The 25,458-nt window shown below is 29.0% G+C and overlaps 3 protein-coding genes and 5 long non-coding RNA genes across 10 annotated transcripts in view; all 8 read right to left on the reverse strand.

Annotated features, from left to right (window-relative positions):
- LOC109596131 (uncharacterized) overlaps window positions 1–25,458 on the reverse strand; it is a 145,768-nt gene that overhangs the window by 45,625 nt on the left and 74,685 nt on the right. The gene's annotated exons all lie outside the window — the stretch shown is intronic.
- LOC109596159 (cytochrome c1) lies at window positions 1,403–16,368 on the reverse strand. 2 transcript variants are annotated; one of them, XM_049965911.1, is made up of 3 exons: window positions 16,342–16,368; window positions 1,789–1,921; window positions 1,403–1,734 (listed from the first exon to the last, which is right to left on the reverse strand). In XM_049965911.1, the coding sequence occupies exons 1-3, from the start codon at window positions 16,351–16,353 to the stop codon at window positions 1,466–1,468; spliced, it is 414 nt and encodes a 137-aa protein (XP_049821868.1). In that variant the 5' UTR covers window positions 16,354–16,368; the 3' UTR covers window positions 1,403–1,465. The 2 variants fall into 2 exon arrangements, with proteins under 2 accessions (XP_049821868.1, XP_019867212.1); XM_020011653.2 differs by lacking the exon at window positions 16,342–16,368 and adding an exon at window positions 2,071–2,174.
- LOC109596160 (uncharacterized) lies at window positions 2,963–3,600 on the reverse strand. Its single transcript, XM_020011654.2, has 3 exons — window positions 3,500–3,600; window positions 3,253–3,385; window positions 2,963–3,188 (listed from the first exon to the last, which is right to left on the reverse strand). Exons 1-3 carry the CDS (start codon window positions 3,509–3,511, stop codon window positions 2,998–3,000), a joined length of 336 nt encoding a protein of 111 aa, XP_019867213.1. The 5' UTR covers window positions 3,512–3,600; the 3' UTR covers window positions 2,963–2,997.
- On the reverse strand, window positions 4,454–4,948 carry LOC126265251 (uncharacterized). Its single transcript, XR_007547788.1, has 3 exons — window positions 4,899–4,948; window positions 4,711–4,843; window positions 4,454–4,645 (listed from the first exon to the last, which is right to left on the reverse strand). It is a non-coding gene; the product is annotated as an uncharacterized LOC126265251 (long non-coding RNA).
- LOC109596163 (uncharacterized) lies at window positions 5,245–5,751 on the reverse strand. Its single transcript, XR_002191352.2, has 3 exons — window positions 5,648–5,751; window positions 5,433–5,565; window positions 5,245–5,363 (listed from the first exon to the last, which is right to left on the reverse strand). It is a non-coding gene; the product is annotated as an uncharacterized LOC109596163 (long non-coding RNA).
- Window positions 7,018–7,329, reverse strand: LOC126265250 (uncharacterized). Its single transcript, XR_007547787.1, has 2 exons — window positions 7,269–7,329; window positions 7,018–7,213 (listed from the first exon to the last, which is right to left on the reverse strand). It is a non-coding gene; the product is annotated as an uncharacterized LOC126265250 (long non-coding RNA).
- LOC126265248 (uncharacterized) lies at window positions 10,749–11,083 on the reverse strand. Its single transcript, XR_007547785.1, has 2 exons — window positions 10,960–11,083; window positions 10,749–10,908 (listed from the first exon to the last, which is right to left on the reverse strand). It is a non-coding gene; the product is annotated as an uncharacterized LOC126265248 (long non-coding RNA).
- On the reverse strand, window positions 12,885–13,246 carry LOC126265249 (uncharacterized). The gene is made up of 2 exons (XR_007547786.1): window positions 13,195–13,246; window positions 12,885–13,137 (listed from the first exon to the last, which is right to left on the reverse strand). It is a non-coding gene; the product is annotated as an uncharacterized LOC126265249 (long non-coding RNA).

The raw sequence follows: 25,458 nt of genomic DNA on the forward strand, positions 1-25,458 counted from the left end.
TATTTTTTTCAATATTTAACTATATTTTAAGAGATTTAACAAGAATTTTAATTATAGCACTGGATAACAATATATTTAACACAAAAAATGTTTTAAAATAAATTTGAATGGGCATAAAGAACACTTTTTTCCCAAAAAATGTATATGAATTTAAAAAAATCATAAAAAAGCATTAAATTGTTTGGTACTATGTTTCTAATCAACCAAATGAAACACTATATTTAATCCAAAAATGTCTTAAATTTGAATGAGCATATGCTTACATTCTTGGGTACAATGTGTGTACAATTAGTCAAATTGAACTAGCAAAGTTTTTTTTTTATGTTTAATTCATTGCTATTACTTTATTTTGAGAGATAAAGCAAGAATTTGATTTATACCTCGTGATAACCACTTTTTAACACAAAAAATGCTTTAAATATAATTTGAAAAAGCATAAAAAGTGTATGTTCAACTCAAACGTGTAAAATTTTATTATTTTAAATGTTTTATTACTAAAATTGCAGGCAGAACTATAATAGTAAATTAAATAATAAAAACTTGTTGATTGGATATAAAGTAACATCTGAGAAATCCGACTGTTGAAAACTAAAACTTCGAAAAAATTTCATTGAAATTCAAACGACAAAGTTTCCTGCATATATTCTTGGAATTTTTCCAGACCAGAGACAAAAATAGTGGTTTTAATAATCTCTATGAGGATCTCAACTTTATCTACTTCATTTTCAGCGGCATTATGTTAATATGGCATAATATTGGTGCCTAGAAAAATAGCACATAACTTTGTCGGGAATGCTGGTTAAATTAGAATATTTCCTTTATACATGCATATAAATTAATTTTATGATGTTCGCTTACTACACAAGACAAGGTCAATTATTTCATGTAATTGTTGCAAAGTTACCTTCGTACTTGAATAATTAAATCATCAACTATTCCACTTACTCACAATTAAAGTTTGCCAACATCAATATTGACAAACCAACAAAATTAATGCAGTATCAATCTAAATTTGTCGTTGGCAATAAATTTACTTTTTAACTTTTAATAAATTGCAAATTCTTAAACGCTCCGAAGTATCAATTTTATGATGGTAAACTTGTTGATCACCATCAAGATCGTAATGCAATCAACGTCAGTATCAGTAAATGCGATTAAAGTGTCGGAATTGTAAGCAACTGGCTCCGAGGTGCTCGAGTTCACAGCCAGAAATGCCCGGAATGTCACAGGCACATTTTCCAAGTCCACGAACGTGTCTCGATATTTGCCTGTTTCACATCCATTTGGCGCTTCCCCCCGAATGAATAGCTGTTGTTTTGAATGTTTAATGGACTTATAATTTTGTTATTGCTTTGTTATGTCAAGTTCTGTGGGGACTCTTATTAAAAGATGAAACTAATAATTTACTTTTATAGGATTTTATTTAGGCTGCTTCTTTTCAATAAATTAGATTCTGAGATGTTTATTAGGCTTCGGCTTCTGGTTCAGCGAGCTCTTCTTCCTTAGGTTCTTCTGGGGCCTCAGAGTCTTCTGCAGCTTCTGGTTCTTCTTCAGCTTGTGGTTCTTCTGCGGCCTCTGATTCTTCTTGAGCTTCTGGTTCTTCCGGAGCTTCGGCATCTTCAGCAGCTTTTGCATCATCCGATGCTGGTTCTTCTGCGGCCTCCTCTTTTTTCTGCTCTTTGTTGCCTACATTTGAAAGTGTTCCATGCACCTCACCTCCTTGTTGACTGTGGCCTTAAATTGAATCTTTAGACCTAACATTTGAGGCGTTTTCAACACTAATATTACCTTGGTTGCCCATAAATACACCTTTGCTTTCACCTAAATGTCCAGTGTGTTCACTTCTTCCGCCACTGGCCCCGCTGTAGTCGCTGGGGCGGGCAAGGGCGATGGCTACCAAAGCGAAAAGTAAAGCAGCTACCTATCATCAAATATTACTTTAATTCTAAGTAATTTAATAATAAGTGAAGAGGTGAAACATCTCTTATTTTAAAATAATTGGTTATGTAACAGAATAAAAAATGATTTTCTAAAACTAGAATTTTATATGTGAATTAAAATAGCACTTACAAGGTATTTCATGTTGTCAAGTCTTCAGTTTCTTCAATTCAACTAATAATTCTTATTCTAACAATCCATTTATATACTTTGTTCTAGACAAAAATTAAGTGCAATATTTTTATTGCAAATTGCAATTGATATGAAATGATTAATTCCTCGAAAAATCATAAACAAATCAATAAAAACCATATTGTCATGATAAGATTTACGTCAATAACATATTATTAATAAAAGTTCTTTCATATTTATATTTCTCAATACGTTTGACAAATTACTTTTGACATTTTTCTGGCGTTTTTTCTTCTATTACAATAAAAATTCATTAATTTTTTAGACATTTTCAATATTTATAAGTTAAAAAAGTATTACAATTTTATGTGAAATTATTTGTTTATTATATTTTTCATCTTAATTTATACATAGAAGTGTTTTTAAAACAGGTGATCAAAATTTGGGACCAGGTAGACCATGTCTAAAAATGAAGTCTAAATAAAATTAAGAATTAAAAAAAAAATCCTAAAGTAAATGTTGCTTCGCAAATTAAAATTTTAAGAATTGTTTTTTCCTCATATTTTTCACTATTGGAATTTTATTCAATAGTGTTTAATTTTTATATGTATATCCTAAAATTTTTACATACAATTCCATCTAATAAACTTTTTCTATAATGATACAGTAGCATAGATTCTGAGAAGTTTGTTTCCTCGTCCTATTTTCTACGCCACTGAATATTTTTTAAACCTTTTATATTTTTTGCTCAATTTAGAATAAACTTGATTAATTTGGATTTTCAAAGCCGTGTTCAAAGTGTGAAAAAAGCTCTTTTATCTTCTAATTACAACAAAAATTATAGTCCATCATTTTCTTAAATTTAAGTAGAGTAAGGTAAATGAAAATAATATTTTATTTATGGTCTTTATTTTATTTCATATTTGCTTAAGCTTCGTCGGAATCGATTTCTGGGTGTACGTCGGGGTCTTCGATAATTTCAAGTGGTTCCTGCTCCGGTTCTTCTTCTGGTTCTTGTTCTCCTCCCAGCTCCGGTAAGTCATCGCCGTTGACTTTGACACCTTTATTACCTACATTGCTCAGTGTGCCATGAACTTCACCACCTTGTTGGCTGTGGCCTGCGAATTATTAATTGTCCACTTGAGACGACGAGCATGGAATGCAATCGATTAAATTGTTTACCTTGATTGCCCATGAATACACCAGAATTCTCACCCAAGTGACCAGTGTGTTCGCTTTTTCCGCCGCTTGCGCCACTGTAGTCGCTGGGAAGGGCAAAAACGGCGACTACCAGAGTCAAGAATAAACCAGCAATCTGTGATTAAATGTTATGGATTTTATTTTGACTACATAAATGTGGGAATGGGGGGCAGTAATAATTTTTATAAATAATTTATAGATACAATATTAACAAAAAAGCAATCCTTACAAGGTACTTCATGATGTCTTCGTTTTGAGCTGAACTAATGAATTATAGTCAATAGTTGATTATTTATAGTTGAATTCAATCTAATAAATTCCAGGATATATGTTTTTATTACATACAACAACCGATATCAAAAATTGAATTTGATAATGAAAGAGCAATAAACATGAATATCACATGTTATTCATGTAGGTTTTATCAATTAACTTAATTGTAATTGGAAAAAGTTGAAAATAAATTTCAATGAAAAAAGTGAAAAATGCTAATCATATTGTCACATACGAACAAAAATTCATTCCCGAATGCATATTGTTATTTATAGGAATTTTATATTAGGGGAACCGAAAAGTAATGTCGCTTTCTTAGCATAAGTCTTTAGTTTTAATCATTAATATAATCGTCGTGGTTATCAACAACCTTTTTGCGTCTAGTGAGCAAATTTTCAACCCCGAACCCATAAAAATTAATTGGATTTCGGGTAAAATATATCAAGATAACATTTTGGACATCATTAAAAATTTTTCTAATTTACTAAGAAAGGGATCGGAATAAATGGAAATTTAGTTTGGGCACTAGAACACCTTAATTGGTGTTGTAACATCATTTTACAATATATTTTTTATATAATTAGTAAAAAACACTTGTTTTTATTAGTTCATTATATTGTCACACTATTTGGTTTTATTGTAATAATTTAAAAACAGACACTTTGACTGCATTTGTTTAGAGTTATTTCTCAATCGCCAATAAAGTCACAGATGTAACAATATTAACTAATAGAGTGTCGGATGTAAAGTAATAACAATATAAAATTATGTTCATTACAATATGTGAGAATGGAAATATATTATTATTACAATAATTATTGTTACATATATCACCATGAATTGATAGTAACAAAGAGCAACTGAAGGTAAATGATTTGAGTAGTTCATCTCATTGTATTAATTATTTTTATTTACATAAAATAAATATTAAAACATTTTTGAGAAATTATTTTAACATGTGTTATTTAAAATAAGTTATAAATGGAGTTTCTAATCAATTTTAAGGAATTATTATTATATCAACTAAGTATTAGTTAACGAGGTTTACGCTTCCCCACTTCTTTCAATTTCACTTTGGATTTGCCTCCAGTTTGATTGGTGCCTAAAATATTAGAATGTTAGAATGGCATTAAAAATCAAATACAATTATTAAGAAATATATATAACCTTGGTTTCCTATAAATATCCCACAGTTTTTGGGTAATTTTTCTTTTATAACCTTGCTAGATTTCTTTGTTTGAACATAATTACTTGGATAAGCGAAATTTGTAGAAATCAAAGCCAATATGAAAATAAATATCTAAAATCAAAATTTTTCAAAATATTTTACAATTATACAAATTAACATTACTAACAAGAAGATTCATTGTGTTCTAGATTTTAACTTGACAACAGCTAAACTAACGTAAATCTTTTTTAAATAAAAAAATATATTTTAATCAAAGAATGTATTTTATTAAACAATAAAAATAATCTTTCAAATAAAATATTTGGTTTAATTTCTGGGTTCAGTGGACATGTTCGAAATCAGGTCTTCACATTCTTAGTATAAAGCAGGATTTTCTTTACAGTCCTCTAGTCAAACCAACCCACATCCCCACACTTCTTTTCAGAATTGTCAAAACTAAAAAAGTCTCATTTCCTCCAGGTTAATTTTAATGGTAATTGTTACAGTAAATTGAGTACAAATAAAAGCCTTAATATTTTTTTTATAATTTTTATTCAATTCATTAAGTTCAACATCTCAAATACCTTGAATTATTGGCTGTTACCTACACCGGACAACGTTCCGTGGGTTTCACCTCCCTGTTGACTGTGTCCTATGCAAATTTTAAAATAATTTCAGGCATTTAGTACGTGGCAAGTGTTTGGAAAAATGTACGTTTTACCTTGATTTCCAATGAACACTCCTTCGCTTTCACCCAGATGACCCTCATGTTTGCTAGATCCGTCATTGGCGCCAGAGTATTTGCTTGGATTAGCAAAAGCAATGGCGAGGACGCTCAAGATCAATACAAAGATCTACGATCGATTATCACATTTTTATTAGATGAATTAAGTAATTTAATTATATCGAAACAGTCAGTAATCTAATAATACTTACGGTGAATTTCATTTTCTTGAAATGTTAACTTGATTTCAAACAGAAACTAAGTGATGTGAATAGGCGAAAGGAACGTATTTATACCTACAATTGTATTCAGTATTACGAATATTTTTATTGCAAATTGATAGTTATAAAATTTAATAAAATTAAATTAACAATTGAAATTTATATCAACAAACTATTAAAAAGATTAAAATTAACCTGTCTTATTGATGAACAATTGTATTGTAGCATAAATAAATATACAATTATTTTCTGTTTTCAATACTTTTTACACAAATTCCTATTAATAAAAGACTGTCATGTTCAAAAACTGAAAGTATGTTTTTAATTTGTTCTTAAATTTTGTTTGGGCTGTATTAATTGATTTACTAATTACTATCCCATATTACAGCATATAGATGTTATATTTTTATATTATGGTATTTTATTCATAAGTGAAATATTGCAATAAATAAAGAACTTTGATTTTATGTATTATTTATTAATTACAAAAGTCCACCTTAATTAAGTATTTTGTAACGTAAAACTAAAAACTATAAACTAAATTGAAGAATTAACATCTTCATTTTCATTTATTCCAAATATAATTAAAATATTTAGATATTTATCGAGAATCATGTTGCAGTTAGAATCAATAAATATTAAACTAAAATCTATACATAATATTAAACTTTTTAACAAATAAATTAATATTTCTTATAAATTAATCCAATTTATAATTACAATATAAATTTTGTTACGCACAATATGTATTATACTAATTATATATTCCAAATAATAGGTTTTTTTTTTCAAACTTCTTCAAAGTCAATATTTTGTGGTATTGGATGGATTTGTCTTTTTAGTATCCATTAATACATATTCAAGTCTATCTCGATACTAAATTGATTGGTTTACTTTTTACAATATCATAACAAATGAATACATATTATAATTTCTTATTTATTTTTATTTCTTAGAAAATAAATTTAATTTTGTTATATTAAAAAATGGTTTGTAATAGAGCACAAGTACACATCTTAGTATAATTTCTCAGGGATTCCCTATTTTGTCGATAGTCGAAGTGACAATTAACAAATGTGTTAGTTGAGAAGTTAATTAATTAAATTATGCAATTTTTGTCAATTATAATAGTGTAATCTGAAATTTGTTAACTAGTGATATATGTGTAATATACAGCTAAAATTCTGTTATATACAGTTTAAATTATTTGATAGTAAATACAATCATTAATAACAGTGGTATAAAGTATATATTATTTCGTTTTAAATTTTTCTTCGCAAATTTTTTTAGATATAATTTAAAAAAATAAAAAAATAATATGAAAAAAATTAAATAATTGTTAATAATTAAATCAATCTGTATATAATATATAATATCAATTTTATTAAATATACACGTGTTGTAATAATAATGTGCTACTTCTTCCAGATTCTATTTTCCAGTATTAATCATATTTACAGCTTTGTGAGTAGATCTGTCATCTTCATGTGAATTGTTAACGGTAATTTGTGAATTGACAAATGCAGCACCTAATAAAGTTATGAGCAGTATAACAAACTAGAATAAAATTAATGTTAAATAATCTGACGTTTTAGAATAAAAGAAAACTTACAAGAAACTTCATTTTCATAGATTTTATGAATTATTATTATGAGCTAAATGTTACAAGTATTTATATTCAAATTTAAATTAAATTAAAATTTCTGTCATCATAATTTTTATTATAAAATTAATTTTCTATGAGAAAATATAAATTTAAACATGACAACTGCAATTTTAATTGTAAATTGAAATGTATATCGTAAACTAAATTAAAAAATATGATCATAAAAATGCAGAACACAACCATGCAATTGTTTTTAGTTATTTAATCATTTAAGAAGAAGAAGGTTTATTTTCAATATATAATCCAAATTTATATTAATTACAATATTTATTTTATAATATGACTTCCAGTTGCATTATGAAATTCTTGTAGAAATTGTAATTCGGAACGTTCGCATTGTTTCGAACGTGGTGCCGACACTGTCACTAAGTCGATATTGATTAGTTTCCTGCCCTCAGTATTATTCTTTTCTCCAGGGTGTTTGTCCTTTTTATCTTGTACTAAATTATGTCTCATCAATCATGGTCCTACTAGCCATCAATACACTGATTTGTTACCACAAAAATGTTTCTATAAACTACGTAAACGGTGTTTCTATTAGGCACACACTTCGACATGTTTTTCATTCTCGGATGTGACTGATCTGTCTTTCATCATGTCACGTTCCGCCAAACAGTTCCTTTCAATATTCATCCAAATAGTTTTTGTAATTTTTAATATATATAATAAAATAACATGAAAATGTTCTAAACACCAGCAATAATTGTGTGTAATCTTCGCATTTTATTTGGAATGGATTATAAATGTTCATATTTTATGTTCGCACCCTGATTTATTTCCTAGCACCATGGGGTTCCACATGGTCTACTGCCCTAAAAGCACTCCAGTTTGCCATTTATCTTTTTTATACTACCAATTTATTTTAAAACGTAATATTTTCTTGTTACACATCCAAGATTAACAACTTCACGCCGTTCTTTGTTTCAGACAAGGTGAACAACAATATATTATTATTTATATCTATTTTCTTTCATCTTAATAATACATCATATATTTTTATGCTATATTAAAATCTAAATTCCAATTAATGAAAAAATTCAGAAAATTATGATTCGAAATTATTTATTCCACAATGTAATCGGCATTGTTGTACATACAATTCTTAATAAGAACAAAATGATTAACAAACAAGAAAAATAAAAATATTTTTTATTAATTATTTAATTTAACACCTCTCATAGTCTTATCCAATAAAGCCGCCCAAAACACTGTTATGGTGGACAACCGCATTTCCGTTTCCAGAACCACTTCCGTTTTGATTTCCTCCAACAATTTTGTTACTTTCATCTACTATTTGTTGATTGTTGGCGAATGCAGACACCAAAAAACACATAACCAGAATAGCAAACTACAACAAAGTGTTACAAGATCAAAATTTTATAAAAAAAAAAACAAATTAACTTACAAGAAACTTCATTTTTGTATTTTATTATATGAACTATTTGTTTCAACAAATGATCCAAGTATTTATATGGAAATTTTAATTATTTTAAAATATGTACTACCTAATTTTTATTGTGAAAATATCTACTGACAATTTTTATTGCAAATTTGATTAATACCATACATTAAATTCCTGAATGAAAATTTAATTGTCATAACAATAATTTTTAGATAAATTGAAATTAATATCACAAAATTAAATAAAAAAACAATAATAGATTAGTGTGTATATCGAGAAGAGTGTACCGAAGCGCTTGTTTTAGTGCAAGAAGGTTGGAGTTATCGCAGAATAGCCGAATGGTTTGGTGTATCCCATACATACCAGATACGGGTAGAAATCGCGGCTCATCATCAAGATCGTTTTTTGTGACTACAAGAAATTTACAGTTTCAGTTGGAAAACGTAGAAGGGATTTGAATAAGTATTCAAACATTTCGATAACGACTTAGGGAAGATAATTTGCAACTCTGTGTTTCTGCTAGAAGCCCGATCTCAACTCATCGCAGAGCCCGGCTAAATACCCGACTTATTAATACTGGTACTAATTTACCAGAATCGATATATTTTAAACAACAAAAAACTATATAACTATAGGTGTTGAGTTAATTTCCTGGAGTAAAAATAGTTTATAATGCCCACATGATAATATATAATTGTTAAGAAATTATTTATCCTTGGACTTAAAAACTTAAATATTTAAAATAAAAATATTTTTGTTGATGTTGCCTATAATTTATTAAATGTCAAAATCAATTTTAATAAAAATTAAATGTAAATTAGTCATAAAATAAAATTAATGGTAGGAATCATCGAATAATTATTATATTGTTAGATGGGCAACTGAAATCAAATAAATCAAATCAGTGCACCCCTTGATTACAGATTATCTATCCTATAGTCGGCAGTATACTATATATAATTCTTAATAAGAACTATCTTAAGAAATCTTGAGACATAGTGTCGTAGATTTGAGGTAAGGCATGCAGTAACTGCAGAAGTGTGATAGGTTGAACAATATCCCGTGGGATTCAGGTCGGGTGAAATGAATGAAAAAAGAAGATACGAAATTTCAAGTTCCCTTATCCTGTTAAAAACAATTAGTGACCGTACGTTGTCGTCTAAGAACTGGAATTCCGCTCTTACCTCCTCGGAAATGGGGTTATTAGTGTTTGTGATGATGTCTTTTCTGAACATTTCATTGTTCATATTGCCGTCACAAATGTACAATGGCGTCGGGTGTCCTAGAGCGATGCCACCTTCAACGATTATAGAGCCACCTCTAAAAGCGTTTTTGGACAAATCCGCGATGCCTAGGAAAATTTCTTGGCCTCTATGACCTATATTGTGTCGAATTATTATGCAGACCATATTTGTATAGCACAGTGTTTGACCACCCAATGTTGCCTCTTGCGTCCACCACACCCTTTTTATCGGTGGCGGTCTTCAAGGTACTAAACCGATTTTGTGAAGTTGATTAGGAATGGTTCTAACGATATTGTGATGTCCCTTCTTGCATTTTGGGTGATGTAACGGTCTTGCCTGACGGTTGTGCACCTTAGTCTATCCTGTCCAGCTTCTCTTAAATAATGTAAAGGAATAATTGTAAATCGGACGACTCGAGAAACAATGTTTAAATTGATTTTTTTTTATTGTGTGGTTAATACACAGCATATATATGAATTATAATATCCTTGAAATATTTGTCAAATAAATACGTTTTATATGAAACAAGAAAGGTAGCGAAAAGTCAATATCTCTTATTTTTTGTCGGCAGTTTACATTCTGACACAATTTTTATTGCAAAAATTGATTAATACTGTAAATTAAATTTCTCATTAAAAAATGAAATAGTTCATTCATTCTTCATTATAATCCAATTAAAATTGAGATCAACTCCTAATATTTAATTATATATTAATTAAATGATTAGCGGACAGGGAAAATAAAAATATTTGTTATTCATGAAATTAAACTTTACTTAGCGTCTCTCACAGACTTATCCAATAGAACCATCATTCATGGTATTTTCGATGTTCATTTGTCCTTCATAAACACCATTGTAACTGTGAGACGCTGGCCCGACTCTATTAAATTGAGCATTGACGAGTACAGTTGCCAATAAGCTCAAAACCAGAATAGCAAACTATAAAAAAATATTATTAAATGAACATTTTATATAAAAAAAATAACTTACGAGAAATTTCATTTTCGTAGTTTATTAAATGAACTACTCGTACTACTTGTTACAATAAATGCTACAAGTATTTATATGTAAATTTTTATTGTAAATTTGATTAATATCATAAATGAAATTTCATAATAAAAATTGAATTGCCCTCACAATAATTTTTATCATAAATTGAAATTAATATTATAAATTAAATTAAAAAAAAATACCGAGTGTCAACGAACCGGTAAGACAAGGCATAATTTCTAGGACACATGTTATATCAAAATGGGATCTGGTATAGGTAAATAGTGGTAGTGGAATGAACTTTTCGCAAATTTTATTAGTATTAGTAATATTTAGTCCAGAGGGGAATTATTTAGTAGAAGACAGTTAAGGGTTTCACAACTATCAGCGTAAAATAGAGTTGGTCGCTTTTTACGGATGAAACCAGAGAATATGTAACTTTTGAGATGGCATTACGATTGGTGAAGTGACTTTTGATTCTCATTAGACAATTACTAACCGGTCAAAGATATGTGGATTTAGTGCTACAAATTGTAGTAAGGCTCTGGAGAGGTGCTTTCAGAGATTCTTTTCTATTTATGCTATATAATGCTCCTCCACATATCAGCGGAGTTTCCAAAAAATGTTTGAAAATGGAAGGTTTTACCGGATTGGATTGGTCTTCTTGTTCGCCGAATCTTAAACCCATTGAGCACTTATGAGATAAGGTGAAATGAACAATTAGAGCTCGTCAAAATATCTTTTGCAAATCAGAACAACTTATACTGGCAGCTTTAGAAGAATGGGGAAATGTTTCCCAAGAAGACATTTCTTTTTCTTCATCAATGACTTGTTGAATTTGTTTTTACGCTGTAGTCTATGCTGATGATCTGAAGCTACATTATCAAGTCGACAGTATTTTACAAGCCCTTACTCTACAAAGTGTTATTGACACTTTGAAGGCATGGTTTCAGAATAAGCCAGCCAGCAAAATAAAAAGAAATTGTAAGTTACACCAAACGTAAATTGCCTATCAAATTTTCATACAACATAAGTGGATGCGTTCTGAGAAATAGTTTTGAATTAAAATTGGGTTTGATAAACAGTTTTTTTAATTTAAAAATTCTTTTTTCCCAATGAACCACAGTTTCTCGTAATAACTAGGTGATTTCATATAAGTCTATATATTGATAAATAAATATTTTATTTCTCCGATGAAAAGATTCTGTTATAATTTTAAGATATTTATACTTTATTATTCATTTCCACTATAATCCACTGGGTGAGGGACAAGGAAAATAAAAATGTTTGTCATTAATTAATCAAACTTTACTTAAAATCTTTTATAAGCTTATCCAATTGAGCCCATATTATGAATATTGCTGAGCTGCATTAGACCGTTATAAACACCATTAAAACTATAATCCACAGGCCTTTCGTAACCAAATGGAGAATCGGCGGGCATCATATTGTCGATGTTCAGGTTTCCTTGATAAACACCATTATAACTATGCTTCACAGGGATGTCGTAACCAAATTGAGCATCAGCGAGTACAGTTGTCAAAAAAATTGTAACCAGAATAACAAACTATAATTAAATGTTACTAAGTCAAGATTTTATATGGAAGAAACCAATTAACTTACCACAAATTTCATTTTTGAATTTTTGTTATATGAACTATTTGTTTCAATATATGGGGCAAGTATTTATATGTAAATTTTAATTATCTTGAAATATATTCTGACATAATTTTTGTTATAAAAATTGATTAATACAATAAATTAAATTTCACAATAAAAATTGAATTGCATTCACAATAATTTTTATCAAAATATAAATTAAATTAACTCCGATGAAAAACTAGTGTTAAAATAGTTTTAAGATATTTATTATTTATTATTCATCTTCAATGCAATAAAATTATAATTGAAATCAACTCATAATATTCAATTTTATATTTAATTTTATTGTATTTAAATGATTAACGGACAAGAAAAATAAAAATATTTATTATTAATTAAATCAAACTTTACTTAAAGTCTTTCATAGACTTATCCAATTGAGCCCTTATTCTGTATATTGCTGATCTTCATTGCACCGTTATAAACACCATTAAAACTATGATCTGCAGACCTGGCGTTACCAAACTGAGCATCGGCGAATGTAGTTACCAAAAAAATTACAAAGAGGATACCGAACTGTAATAAATTGTTACTAAAATTAAGTTTATACTTGGAAAAAAGAAATTAACTTACGAGAAATTTCATTTTTGAATTTTATTTTATGAACTATTTGTTTCAATAAATGGTACAAGTATTTATATGTAAATTTTAATTATCTTAATATATATACTGTCATCATTTTTATTATAAAAATTGATTAATACCATAAATTAAATTTCACAATAAAAATAGAACTGCCATCGCAGTAATTTTAATCATATATTGAAATAAAATATTATAAATTAAATTAAAAATAAATCAATATTAAATTTTTGTTACTCTGATATAAACATTCCTATCGTTATAGTTTTAAAATGGTTATACATTTTTATTCATATTCACTATAGTTCAATTACAATTGAAATCAACTGCTGATTTTCTTGTAATAAAGTAAAAGAATGTTTATTTTTTATCTCTCATAGACTCATCCAATAGAGCTCACATGCATGATGGGCAGACCTGACGTTACCAAATTGAGCATCGGCGAATGTTTTTTCCAAAAAAATTACAAAGTGTAATAAATTGTTACTAAAATTAAGTTTATACGTGGAAGAAAGAAATTAACTTACGAGAAATTTCATTTTTGAAATTTGTTATATGAACTATTTGCTTCAATAAATGCTACAAGTATTTATATGTAAATATTAATTATCTTAAAATATATTCTGACATCATTTCTTTTATAAAAATTGATTAATACTATAAATTAAATTTTACTATAAAAATTTAATTGCCTTCACAATTTTTATTATATATTGAAATTAATATTATAAATTAAATTAAAAATAAATCTGTATTAAATTTTACAATTACAATTGAAATCAACTACTGATAATTAATTTTATTTCAATTAAATGATTAAAGGACAAGGGAAATTTCTTGAAACAATCTTTGTTTAACGTCTCTCATAGACTCATTCAATAGAGCTGGGCATTGCTGGAATTACCAACGTTTATTTCTCTGATTATTATTATTCACAGATCTTGTTTTACCAATTTGGACATCGACTAATATAGTTACCAAAAAACTCATAGTCAGAATAGCAAACTATAATAAAATATTACTAAATTAAGGTTTTATATGGAAGAAATGTTATATTACTATAATTTTAAAATATTATTCATATAATCGAAATACAATTGAAATTAATACCTATTATTTAAATTTATTTTAATTAAATGATTAACAGGAAAGGAAAATAAAAATATTTGTCATTAATTAAATGAATCTTTACTTAACATCTCTCATAGATTTATCCAATAGAGCCGGCATTGCTGGTATTGTCGATGCTCAGTTCTCCCTGATAAACACCATTATAACTATGCTCCACAGGCCCTGTTCCACTAAATTGAGCCTCGGCGAATACGGTTAACAAAAAAATCGTAACCAGAATAGCAAACTATAATAAAATAATACTAAGTCAAGATTTTGTATGGAAAAAAAGTAACTTACAAGAAATTTCATTTTGGTGTTTTAATCTATAAACTATTTGTTTCAATAAATGTTACAAGTATTTATATGTAAATTTTAATTGTCTTAGAATATATTTCGTTATCACTTTTATTGCAAAAATTGATTGATACCATAAAATAACCTTCACAATGAAAATTAAATTGTCATGACAATAATTTTTATCATATACTGAAATTAACATTATAAATTAAATTAAAAAGAACATTAAAATTTTATCATTCTGTTGAAGCACTCGTGTCATTATTAGCTTTAAGATGGTCATACTTTTATGTTCATCTCTGCTATAATACAATTACAATTATAATCAACTCTGATATTCAATTTAATTTCAATTAAATCATTAAAAGCAAGGAAAATAAATTTTTTGTTAATACTGAAATCAAACTTTATTTAAGATCTCTCATAGTCTTATCCTATAGAGCCCACATTGCTGGTATTGTCGACGCTCAGTTCTCCTTCATAAACACCATTGTAACTATGCTCCACAGGCCCAGTTCCACCAAATTGAGCATCGGCGAATACAGTTATCAAAAAAATAGTAACCAGGATGGTAAACTATAATAAAACGTTACTAAATAAAGATTTTATATGGGAAAAAGAAATTAACTTACGAGAAATTTCATTTTAGTATTATATTATATAAACTATTTCAATTTTCAATAAATGTTACAAGTATTTATATGTAAATTTTAATTGTCTTAGAATATATTCCGTTATAATTTTTATTGCAAAAATTGAATATCATAAATTAAATTTCACAATAAAAATTAATTGCCATGACATAATTTTCATCATATATTGAAATTAACATTACAAATTAAATTAAAAAAAAAACAATATTAATTTTTTCTTACTTGTTGTAATACTCTTATCATTATAATTTTAAGATGGTTATACTTTTTTATTCGTCTTCATCACAGTCCAATTACAATTGAAATCAACTCCTAATACTCAATTTTATTTCATTGAATTTAAACAGACAAGAAAAATAAATTTATTTGTTACTAATGAAATCAAACTTTACTAAAGGTTTCTTAGAATCTCATCCAATAGAGCCCATTGCATTATGTTTATTTATCTTTCATACACACCAAAGAAATTATAACCAGAATAGTAAATTATAATAAAATGTTACTAAATCGAAATTTTATTTGAAAAAAGTTGTGTTATTATAATTTTAAGAAAATTATACGTTATTACTAATGTTGACTATAATCCAATTACAATTGACAACTCGTATCATTTAGTTTTATTTAAATTAGATTATTAACGGACAAGGAAAATAAAAATATTTGTTATTAATTAAATCAAATTTTACTTGAGGTTTGTCATAGATTTATCCAATAGAGCCCATATTCTTGGTATTACTGACGCTTAGTTTTCCTTTGTAAATACCATTATAACTGTGAACCACAGGACTGGCGTCAGGAGTGGGCTTAGGAGTGGTCACAGGACTGGTCTCAACGCTGGGCTCAGTGCTGGTCTCAGCACTGGACTCATCACTGGACTCATCACTGGTCTCATCACTATTCTCAGCACTGATCTCAGGAGTGGGATCAACCCTGGCCTCATGAGAGGTCACATCATGGGCTTTACAAATACGAGCGTCGACGAGTATGGTTACCAAGAAACTCAAAACCAGAATAGGAAACTACAACAAAATGTGTATAAATCAAAATTTTATGTAGAAGAAAGAAATTAACTTACGAGATATTTCATTTTCGTATTTTATTATATGAACTATTTGATTCAATATATGCTACAAGTATTTATATGTAAATTTTAATTATCTTAAAATATGTGCTGATATAATTTTTATTGCAAATTTTATTAATACTATAAATTAAATTTCACAATGAAAATTTAATTGACATTACAATAATTTTTATCATAAATTAAATTAAAAAAAAAAACAATAATAAATTATTACTCTGCTAAAAAAACTCCTGTTATTGTTTTGAGACAGTTATACTTTGTTATTCATCCTGACTATAATCCAATTATAATTAAAATTTAGGAGTTGATATTTAATTTTTAATTACATGAGTAAAGGACAAGAAAAAATAAAATATTTGTTGTTAAGTAAATCAAACTTTATTTAAAATCTCATCTCTCATAGATTTATCCAATAGAACCCCTATTGTTGGCATTCTTAACGCTCATTAGTCCTTCATAAACACCATTATAACTGTGGTGCACAGGTCCGATTCTGTCAAATTGAGCATTGACGAATACAGTTAACAATAAGCTCATAACCAGAATAGCCAACTGTAAAGAATAATATTAAATTAAGATTTTATATGGAAAAATAAATTAACTTACGAGAAAATTCATTTTAGAATTTTATTATGTAAACTATTTGTTTCAATAAATTTCACAAGTATTTATATGTAAATTTTAATCATCTTAAAACTTAAATTAACATATTTTTTATTGCAAAAATTGATTAATATTATAAATTAAATTTCACAATGTAAATTTAATTGCCATCACAATATTTTTTATCATAAATTAAATTATAAAAGAACAATAATAAATTAGTATTTTACTACTCCGATGAAAAATTTCACAACCAATAATTTAGGAGTAAAGCATGTAAACTGAGTGGCAATCGAATTTTTAGTATTATTAACAAATTGTCTAAATCTACATTAGGAAATTAATTTAATCAAACACATGCTGTCTAGGTAATTGTTTAGTTGCAGTATTTCTACATTATGATAAAAATAATCATAAAACATTTAATTTTTATTTTTTATAAGAAATGTTGTTAGTAATTGTCAGAATAAAATACAAAAAAATTGTCTATTTAGAAAAAAATTATTGAATAAAAACTATAAAATTAATTTTTTAATAGTTAATATTACGATTAGTTATTGGATTGTCGAAAAACCTTAAAAATAAAATGAACAAATCTCAGCTTAAACAATACTCAACTAATCTAATTAAGAACCATTTGTTATTAAATGAAATTTTGATATAAAAGAAAGAAACAAGCAATTTCATGTTTGATTTTGATTGTCTACTATTTGTTCAATAAATGTGTTTTATTTATATTCACCGACCTAAATTGTAATGCAATTAGGAATTCAACCATAACTTAAACTTTATATTGCAAATAAAAAATAAGACAATTATTAAGTACTAATTTATTAATTTACGTATTTATAATTTAAATATAAATATACTCAAAAACTGTTGCTATTTAATTATTTAAATTATTACAGTTTTTGATCACCATCAATATACCTACGTTCTTTCTGAAGAATAATTTTTACAAAATTTTTGAAGATATTCGATATTGACAAATTGTGATATTCGCAGGTTTTAATTACTGTGAGATAGTAAAACATTAATAATTACTAAAATATAACATGGGGAAAATTAAATCAATTTTTACTTTCAATTTTATTGTGTTCCAAAATTAGCTCCCTTCTTGTTGATGATGTATCCTGCTTATCCATTATTATGGTTATTCCTGCCAATATTATTATTTATGAAAGCAGTTATATTAAAGTTATAACCAGAACCGCAAACTATAACAAAAAGTTACTAAATCAAATATTTAACTGCAAGAAATATACTAACTTATTTCATTTTCGATTTTTATTATATGAATTATTTGTTTCAGTATAATATAACTCCGATATAATTTTTAAATTAAATTGAAATCGATATCATAAATTAAACTTCAAGACAGATATAATTTAAAATTTCAACCCAATCATTTTTATTGCAAATTGGAAACAATATCATAAATTAAATAAAAAAATAAACTTAACGTCAAAAACTCAAATTAATTTCAAACATATTAATTCTCTTCTCTACTAAATAGATGAAAAAAACTATTCAAATGAATCAAGTTAATATCTTAAATTAAATTAAACTATTTTGGCTATATGTTCAATATGCACCCTCTTCCAAAACCTATAACATTTTTTAAATTTCTTCACAAACCTTTAATATTTTATACTTAAAATTTATTTTAAAATATAAATTATTTTATAAAATAATTGTTAATAATAATATTAAAAAGATGTGATTTCCAACATGTATTTTTGGGTTTCTTATCTCTAGTCAGTTTGCCATTTATCCTTTTTATAGTACCAATTTATTTTAAAACGTAATATTTCCTTGTAACTCCATCCACGATTAAGAACCTTCCATAGTTCTTTGTTTTAGACAACGTGAACAACAATTCATTATTATTTATATTTATTTTCTTTCATATTAATAGTACAATATATATTTTTACGCTTTAATTTGACAGATAAACATTTAGAAACACTTAAACATTGAAAAATGTTTGAATCATTAACGACAGTCGACGACTTAGTAAATTGCTTCCAATTAATGTAGTATTGCAGGACCCGTCTATAAAGAACGGATAACACAGGCTGATACATAAAGACGTCAAAGAACCTTAATCCCGACCATTTAAGATCTTGTTTATAATTAATACCTCGCCCACGTGCTGACTGTCTTCCCAGTTTCCGGTTATACTCATTTTCCAGCTCTGTTTCTTATCCGTTAAAGATCCTTGCCGGCCTACCCAGATCCGTTCATTATTTATGACGGCATCCTCTTTTTACTAATGAGCCCCTTAGATGCCTAATGTCTTCAGCCAGATGTTTCGCCCAGACGAATATTGCATTTAAAGTCTTGTTTTATAAAACTGTAATTAGGTCGACAACAAAATACGAATTACTTTTCTCCACTTCTTTTACTGCTCTTGGTCGGCCTTTTTCGTCTTGGTCCTTTACTTTGACAATATATTATGGCATAATATCATTTACATAAGAACTATTTACTTGTCATAGACTAAATTTAAATAAAGTCATGTTCAAGAGTTGGGTATATTGAAATTGTAAATGACTTCTTATTATTCTATTTTTTAGAACTTTTTAATTAAAAGCATAAAAATTAAAATTTATTTCGTAAGAATATACAAGTCGTAATGAATATAACATAAAATTTTTACTTTTAATAAAATTTATGCACATATAAAATGTTAATTTAATTCCTGTTATATATTGGTCCATGTTACCGAAATTATTGGCTGAAGCCCTGGAAGAGTATTAAGGCAGGGCTGACGGTTCGAAAGCCAACGTTTTAACGTACTCCATGCATGCACGATAGGATTTAAGTCAGGTGACCCCGGGGGATATTGTAAGGGCATTATCCTCAACGAAAATGTAGTTTTCAATGATAGTAACTTTGGTAGTAAACCATTAATAATGACGTATATTTGGCAGGATACAGAGCCATGACATACAGTGGTGGTCATTATTATAGCAACTTCGACAAATATTTGTTCAAACACCATTGCAATCAATTATAAACTGTGCACATTGTATAATATTAACTTCTTTAAAAAAGTGCTTTCCCTTCTTCTTTTTGTGTGGAGTTGTATAAAAATAATAATACACTTCTGGACAATAGTTTGGAAATCCTAGACTATGAATGTTTAAAATAGCAAATAAACAATATTTGTAAATAATATTTTTTTAGTCTTAAAGAGAAAGCAAATCCCAATGGCCTTACTAAAACAAATTATAGACTTTAGAAAAGTGGGGATTGGTGTTATTTAGTGTTTTAGTTTAATTCTGAAGAAAATTTATTTTTATTTTTCTTTATATTTTAATAAAAGTAAATACAATTTATAGAAGCATCCTTATTAGTCCCTTATACAGGAGATAGATCAGTATAATGAGCTTATAAACTATATTTTTGTTTTACTTTTCTCATTTTATATATTAATTATTGCCTTTTAATTCCTAACGACATACACGGTTGACTGTCCTTTAATGGCAGGAAAAAATCCATAACTTTTGTTTGCATTTAAAATCCCACAAGTTCATCTCATTCATTCCGAGTCTCGTATTGAAACGACAAATTCATGTGGCCTATACTTTTAATTAAAACACTAATACCGCTTTTACTACCGCATGTCAACCCTATTGAATTTATAGTTCACATCTTTCTCCATAATTATAAATACTTATATTTAATAGGACAATAATTCAAATAATGGAAACGCAAAACGCAAATTTTATCATGTATTTTTACAACTTTCTGAAATACTTATTGATTTAGCGAAGAACTTTTTGGGCCAGCGACATCTGCACCAAAGCCCTTAAATCGCAAACTATATCAATAAATCTGCGAGAGAATTTGTGTACTGTGAAATCAGAGGGGAAACTCAGTGTGTACGAAACTTTTTGGAGATGGTGATAAAAACAAGAATCGCGGCGACCTTAAGCATCTCCAGGCGTTCCTCATGAAAACAATTTGTTCAGACTTTTCACTTTTAAGTGGATTTCTTTAAATACATCGTCAGTGTTTAGACAATTCCCTTTCGGGACTTTGCTAATAAAACCCGAATCGACAATGGTGCATTATTTGTGGACCAAACATCTTCGGACGTCGATTAAACGTCCCTCTGGTTGGCAATTAATTAGTGCAAAACACTAATTGAATCTAAATGCAGGCAATATTAATAGCAAATTACCGCGTTAACTGCCTAAATGTATTTGCGAAAGATCCGGCGACCCTTGAGAAACTGCCCCCACTATTAAGTCTGTTTTGGTTTAGCAAATTTGGACTGGCTGGCCAGGATGTGACCGGTCCAGTAATTGGAACGAAAATCGATGACACAGGGTCTTAAACCATCATGTTTATACTCCTGTATAATATACACTGTTCCAAGAAATTAACTCACACACCAATCATAAGTGAGTACTAAATAAACATACACACTCTTAGTATATTTATTTAAAAATAGATTTTTTTTTACAATTGTTACAAAAAAACTTAAAAAAATAATAAAAAATTAACAATTAACAAAATTTCATGTTTGTAAAAAATAAAAATTTGAACTTAATATAGGGTATTTCCACCTCTACAACGAATGACAGCCTCACATCTTCTGTTCATACCCAAAATCTGGGTCCAAATTCTCCTAAATTTTGATTAGAATACGCTCTACATCTTCTAAGTTAATTGGACGGTTTGAATGATCCCTTAAACGCCTCCCAAGAATGTCCCCAATATGTTCTATTGGGTTAAGGTTTGGACTGTGAACTGGCCAGGCCACAGCATTATTCCCAACGTCAGCAAGATAATTTCAGACAAGATGGGCTGTATGTGGTCGTCAAGAAAATGGAGGTTTTAACGAAACGGAGAGCTGCGGCGATAGTTTAACCTGTTGTAGTAATTTACCAGAATCTGCATCCCTTAAATAAAAAGTAGACATCTTGTGAAACACTTTTTAAAAGTCACAAAATTATTTATAAAATTATGGTGGTGGTGCTTTAATTTCTTGGAACAATGTGTAATTAATAATTGATTTTAATTAATGATTGGGCAAAAACCTCCAAATGGAAATTCTATTAAATGATGAAAACGCGAGTTTAAAACAGAAGCCCAAACACACGAGTTTTAATTTCTCGCCCGAATAAATCGGTATAGGACACGTATTGACAACCTGGTGATTGCAAAAAGCAACACGGCGTATTGGCAATTACATGTGTGCATTATAAATGATAATCATCAAATTGAATTAGCCCATTGAAACGTAGCTGTCACAGAAGCTGCTAATTCAGGCTTACAAATCTGGTGGTTCGGTATTACTAACCACATGGCCGTTCTCATTGATAAACCCAGATACAATCGATAATTCCTATAGATGATCAGGTACATGTACAGCAGATTCATTTCGGTGATAAGTTATGCTGTTAAATTATTTATCGAAACAGATCGTGGCTCTTTAATTCAAACGTCACAGGTTTAAAATACGGTTGACTTATTGATAGACAAGCTGGTTTGCATTTATCAAGGATTTTGCATCCGCTGTAATTTTTAAAAAATATTCTTCAGCGTTAATTACTGTCAACGGGTGTATGACAGCGAATAAATCCCTATTAACATCCGGCTCTAAAAATAGACCATTGTGTGCAGGTCGTTTTAAATGAAACTCGACTTCATTCATATACGAATGTGAGTTTTTTGCAGGCCACCTAACGTAAAATCTCCTCTATAATACGCCATTAGAGCCACAAAAACAGTATTCAGTCAGTAGACATTTATACTTATGTAGTTAACGTAAAGATCACATATCAATGTCAGTGCGAAGGCAAAACATTAGGACACCAGACGTAGGAGGAATGTTGGGGGCGTTGGAGATTGCGGTCTGGCAGAATTAATGTGACGTCACCCTGACGTCTCGACCAGGTGATTAATGCCAATCTGATTTCGGCGTGGAATAAGCTTGATGACTTGCTCCGGAGAGCGGATCACGATCCCTTCCCGAAAAATCATCGCATAAATCTATCCAGGTTTCGACCTGGACCACACACTATCGCTCACATGTAGAGCAACACTTTTATTGATAATAATACGGCAATATAATTCTTTATTAGAGGGTTTAGTTAGGTATTTACTAATATTTCGAAAAAATTCATGGGTCAAAACCTTTAAGCACATTTAAGCCTTCATTTATTTAATGTCTAGAAGCATATCCATTATTTCTAATAACTTCTAAATATCTTTTATTGATTGATTTCAGTAGCCTCTCAATATAATTGTTCCATATTTCTTTTCACTGTTTTTAAACCTCTTCGAAGAGTTCATTCAAATTTGACACTCTTTTTTCATGGATTTTCTGTTCCATTTCATCATAAAGGTTTTCAATTGGATTGAGGTCTGGCCTTTGTGCTGGCCAAGACATTACACGTACTCCTTGAGAAGCGAACCATTCTTTAACTAACTTTAAGGTCCACCTTAAACTCTTCTTCGGCAAATGGAAGCATATGATTCTCCAGAATGTTACAGTCCATTATCCTGTCTATCATAACCAACGGACCCACGCCAAACCCAGAAAAACATCTCAAACCACAACTTCTTCTCCATCATGCGTCACAGTAGGTCTAGTGTATTTGATATTCTACTTTTCATTAGTTGGTCTTCTCACTCATGAAATGCCATCAGATTTGAATAACTGGAACCGACTTTCACCGGAAAACAAAATTGTTTTCCTTTGTCCATGTAATCAATTCACGTATTCTCTTGTAAAAAATATACTCGCTGCTTTATTTTTGTAGAAATGAAAGGCTTGTTTCCTGATTTATACCATAGATAACAGCTTTTTTCAGTCTTTGTTTTATACTATACTTCCAGCCTATAGCTCTGTTGGTCTAGCATTTTCTAACACTTTTAAGAACTCCTTACAGTGTATTTCTTCTGTTAAAATTGGAATACATCTTCGAAATGATCGATTTGTTTAAATTTGTATCGATTTGTACCGATAAATGGACACCTCTAACCATGTTTAGCTTAAAGAAGCGATGTCGGACACTTAATAATTATAAAATTAATTTAAATTAAAGAATCGTTCTTTCAATTCAACCGATTGGTCTTTGATCATTGGTCAGAAAAATATTATAAAATAAACTAATTAGTTTAAAATGGTTTCCAACCACTTGATTTAAAAAAAAAAGTTTATGGAAGTTGCCTGAGTTCGTGGTCATGATGCACAAACTGAGTATTCTTCTCCTCCCCTTCAAGTGCCAATTGGTATAATGTAACAAGTGAAGTACCGGCTCTAGTACATGAACTTATTCATTCCCCATTTCATCCCCTCAATCGCCCCGCTACTCTCATCCCGTGCCACACTCTGACCAGCCGTCAACCTTTCTCAATCCGTATTTATTAATATTCAGCATAACCTGTCATATTAGCAAAGATATCCCGCTAACTCCGCGATGGCTGAATGGCGTTTAATATAACATGGGTGTTTTCTTGTTTATAAGGTGGTGTGAATTATTAACCGGCTGCAAATGCGTTTAATTTGGATCAGGGGATAATCCGTGACACCGAATACGTGAACATATATCTGGGACAACTTGAATTAAACCTGTAATCTTTATTTTCACACGGATTATTTGTGGAACTGAACGTTTTTCTAGTACATGAAAGGTGAAAGTATGATCCATGATTATTTACTATTTGATTTTATTTATTATTAGATTTTAATATTATTTCATGTCTTTATATCTTTCTGGTTGTACTCAACAGTTCCTCTCATCTTGGTTCCTTTAATTACTGTAAAAAAGGATGAGAGTACATGAAGAGAAGCCACCTACAAATGATATTGTAGATGAATTTTTAACAATATATACATGAAAGAGTCCCGCAAAAAACGAAGGCTGAATTTATGAAAGCATGTTGTTCAAACGTTAATGTCCACGTGTCGAAATCCATTGACGGACGTCGTTCCCCAATCGATTGGCCACCTGATTTGTTGTCTCAAGTTGTGTGTTTATATCGTGCGAGAGAGCGAGCTGGGTGGGTTTATGGGCCCCTCGAGAACGGCTCCGGTCTACGTCTCTACTACTTTACGCTATTTCCTTTAACTTCACCTTTATTGGTCCTTCTGGCAACCATAGATGTGATGCGCATCGTTCCCGAATACACTGATTCCCGCGTTAGATTTTTATCGACGGCCACGCAGATTTCTGGCTTGTTTATTATTGATTATTTATGGTTATTGCCCACACTCGTTGGGTGTTTATGGGCTGGTGGCGCTTATCTGAATGTGCTGGAGGATGTGCGGAGACTTTTCGCAGTTACTTCCGACACCCTCTTCTTTATACGTAATTTCTGTAATAACAGTAAAAGTAAGGGAGTTTAGCATATTTGTTGCGACACGTTTCGAAACAATATGCGACACAGGAACATTCGAAACGCCATAAAATCGCAAAATTGTGATGCAGCTTACTATGACCTTTGACACTCTCTAAAGAATAAGGAAAAGTTTACTTGTGT

Source organism: Aethina tumida, chromosome 4 (assembly GCF_024364675.1).
Source record: "Aethina tumida isolate Nest 87 chromosome 4, icAetTumi1.1, whole genome shotgun sequence".
Taxonomy (NCBI): domain Eukaryota; kingdom Metazoa; phylum Arthropoda; class Insecta; order Coleoptera; family Nitidulidae; genus Aethina; species Aethina tumida.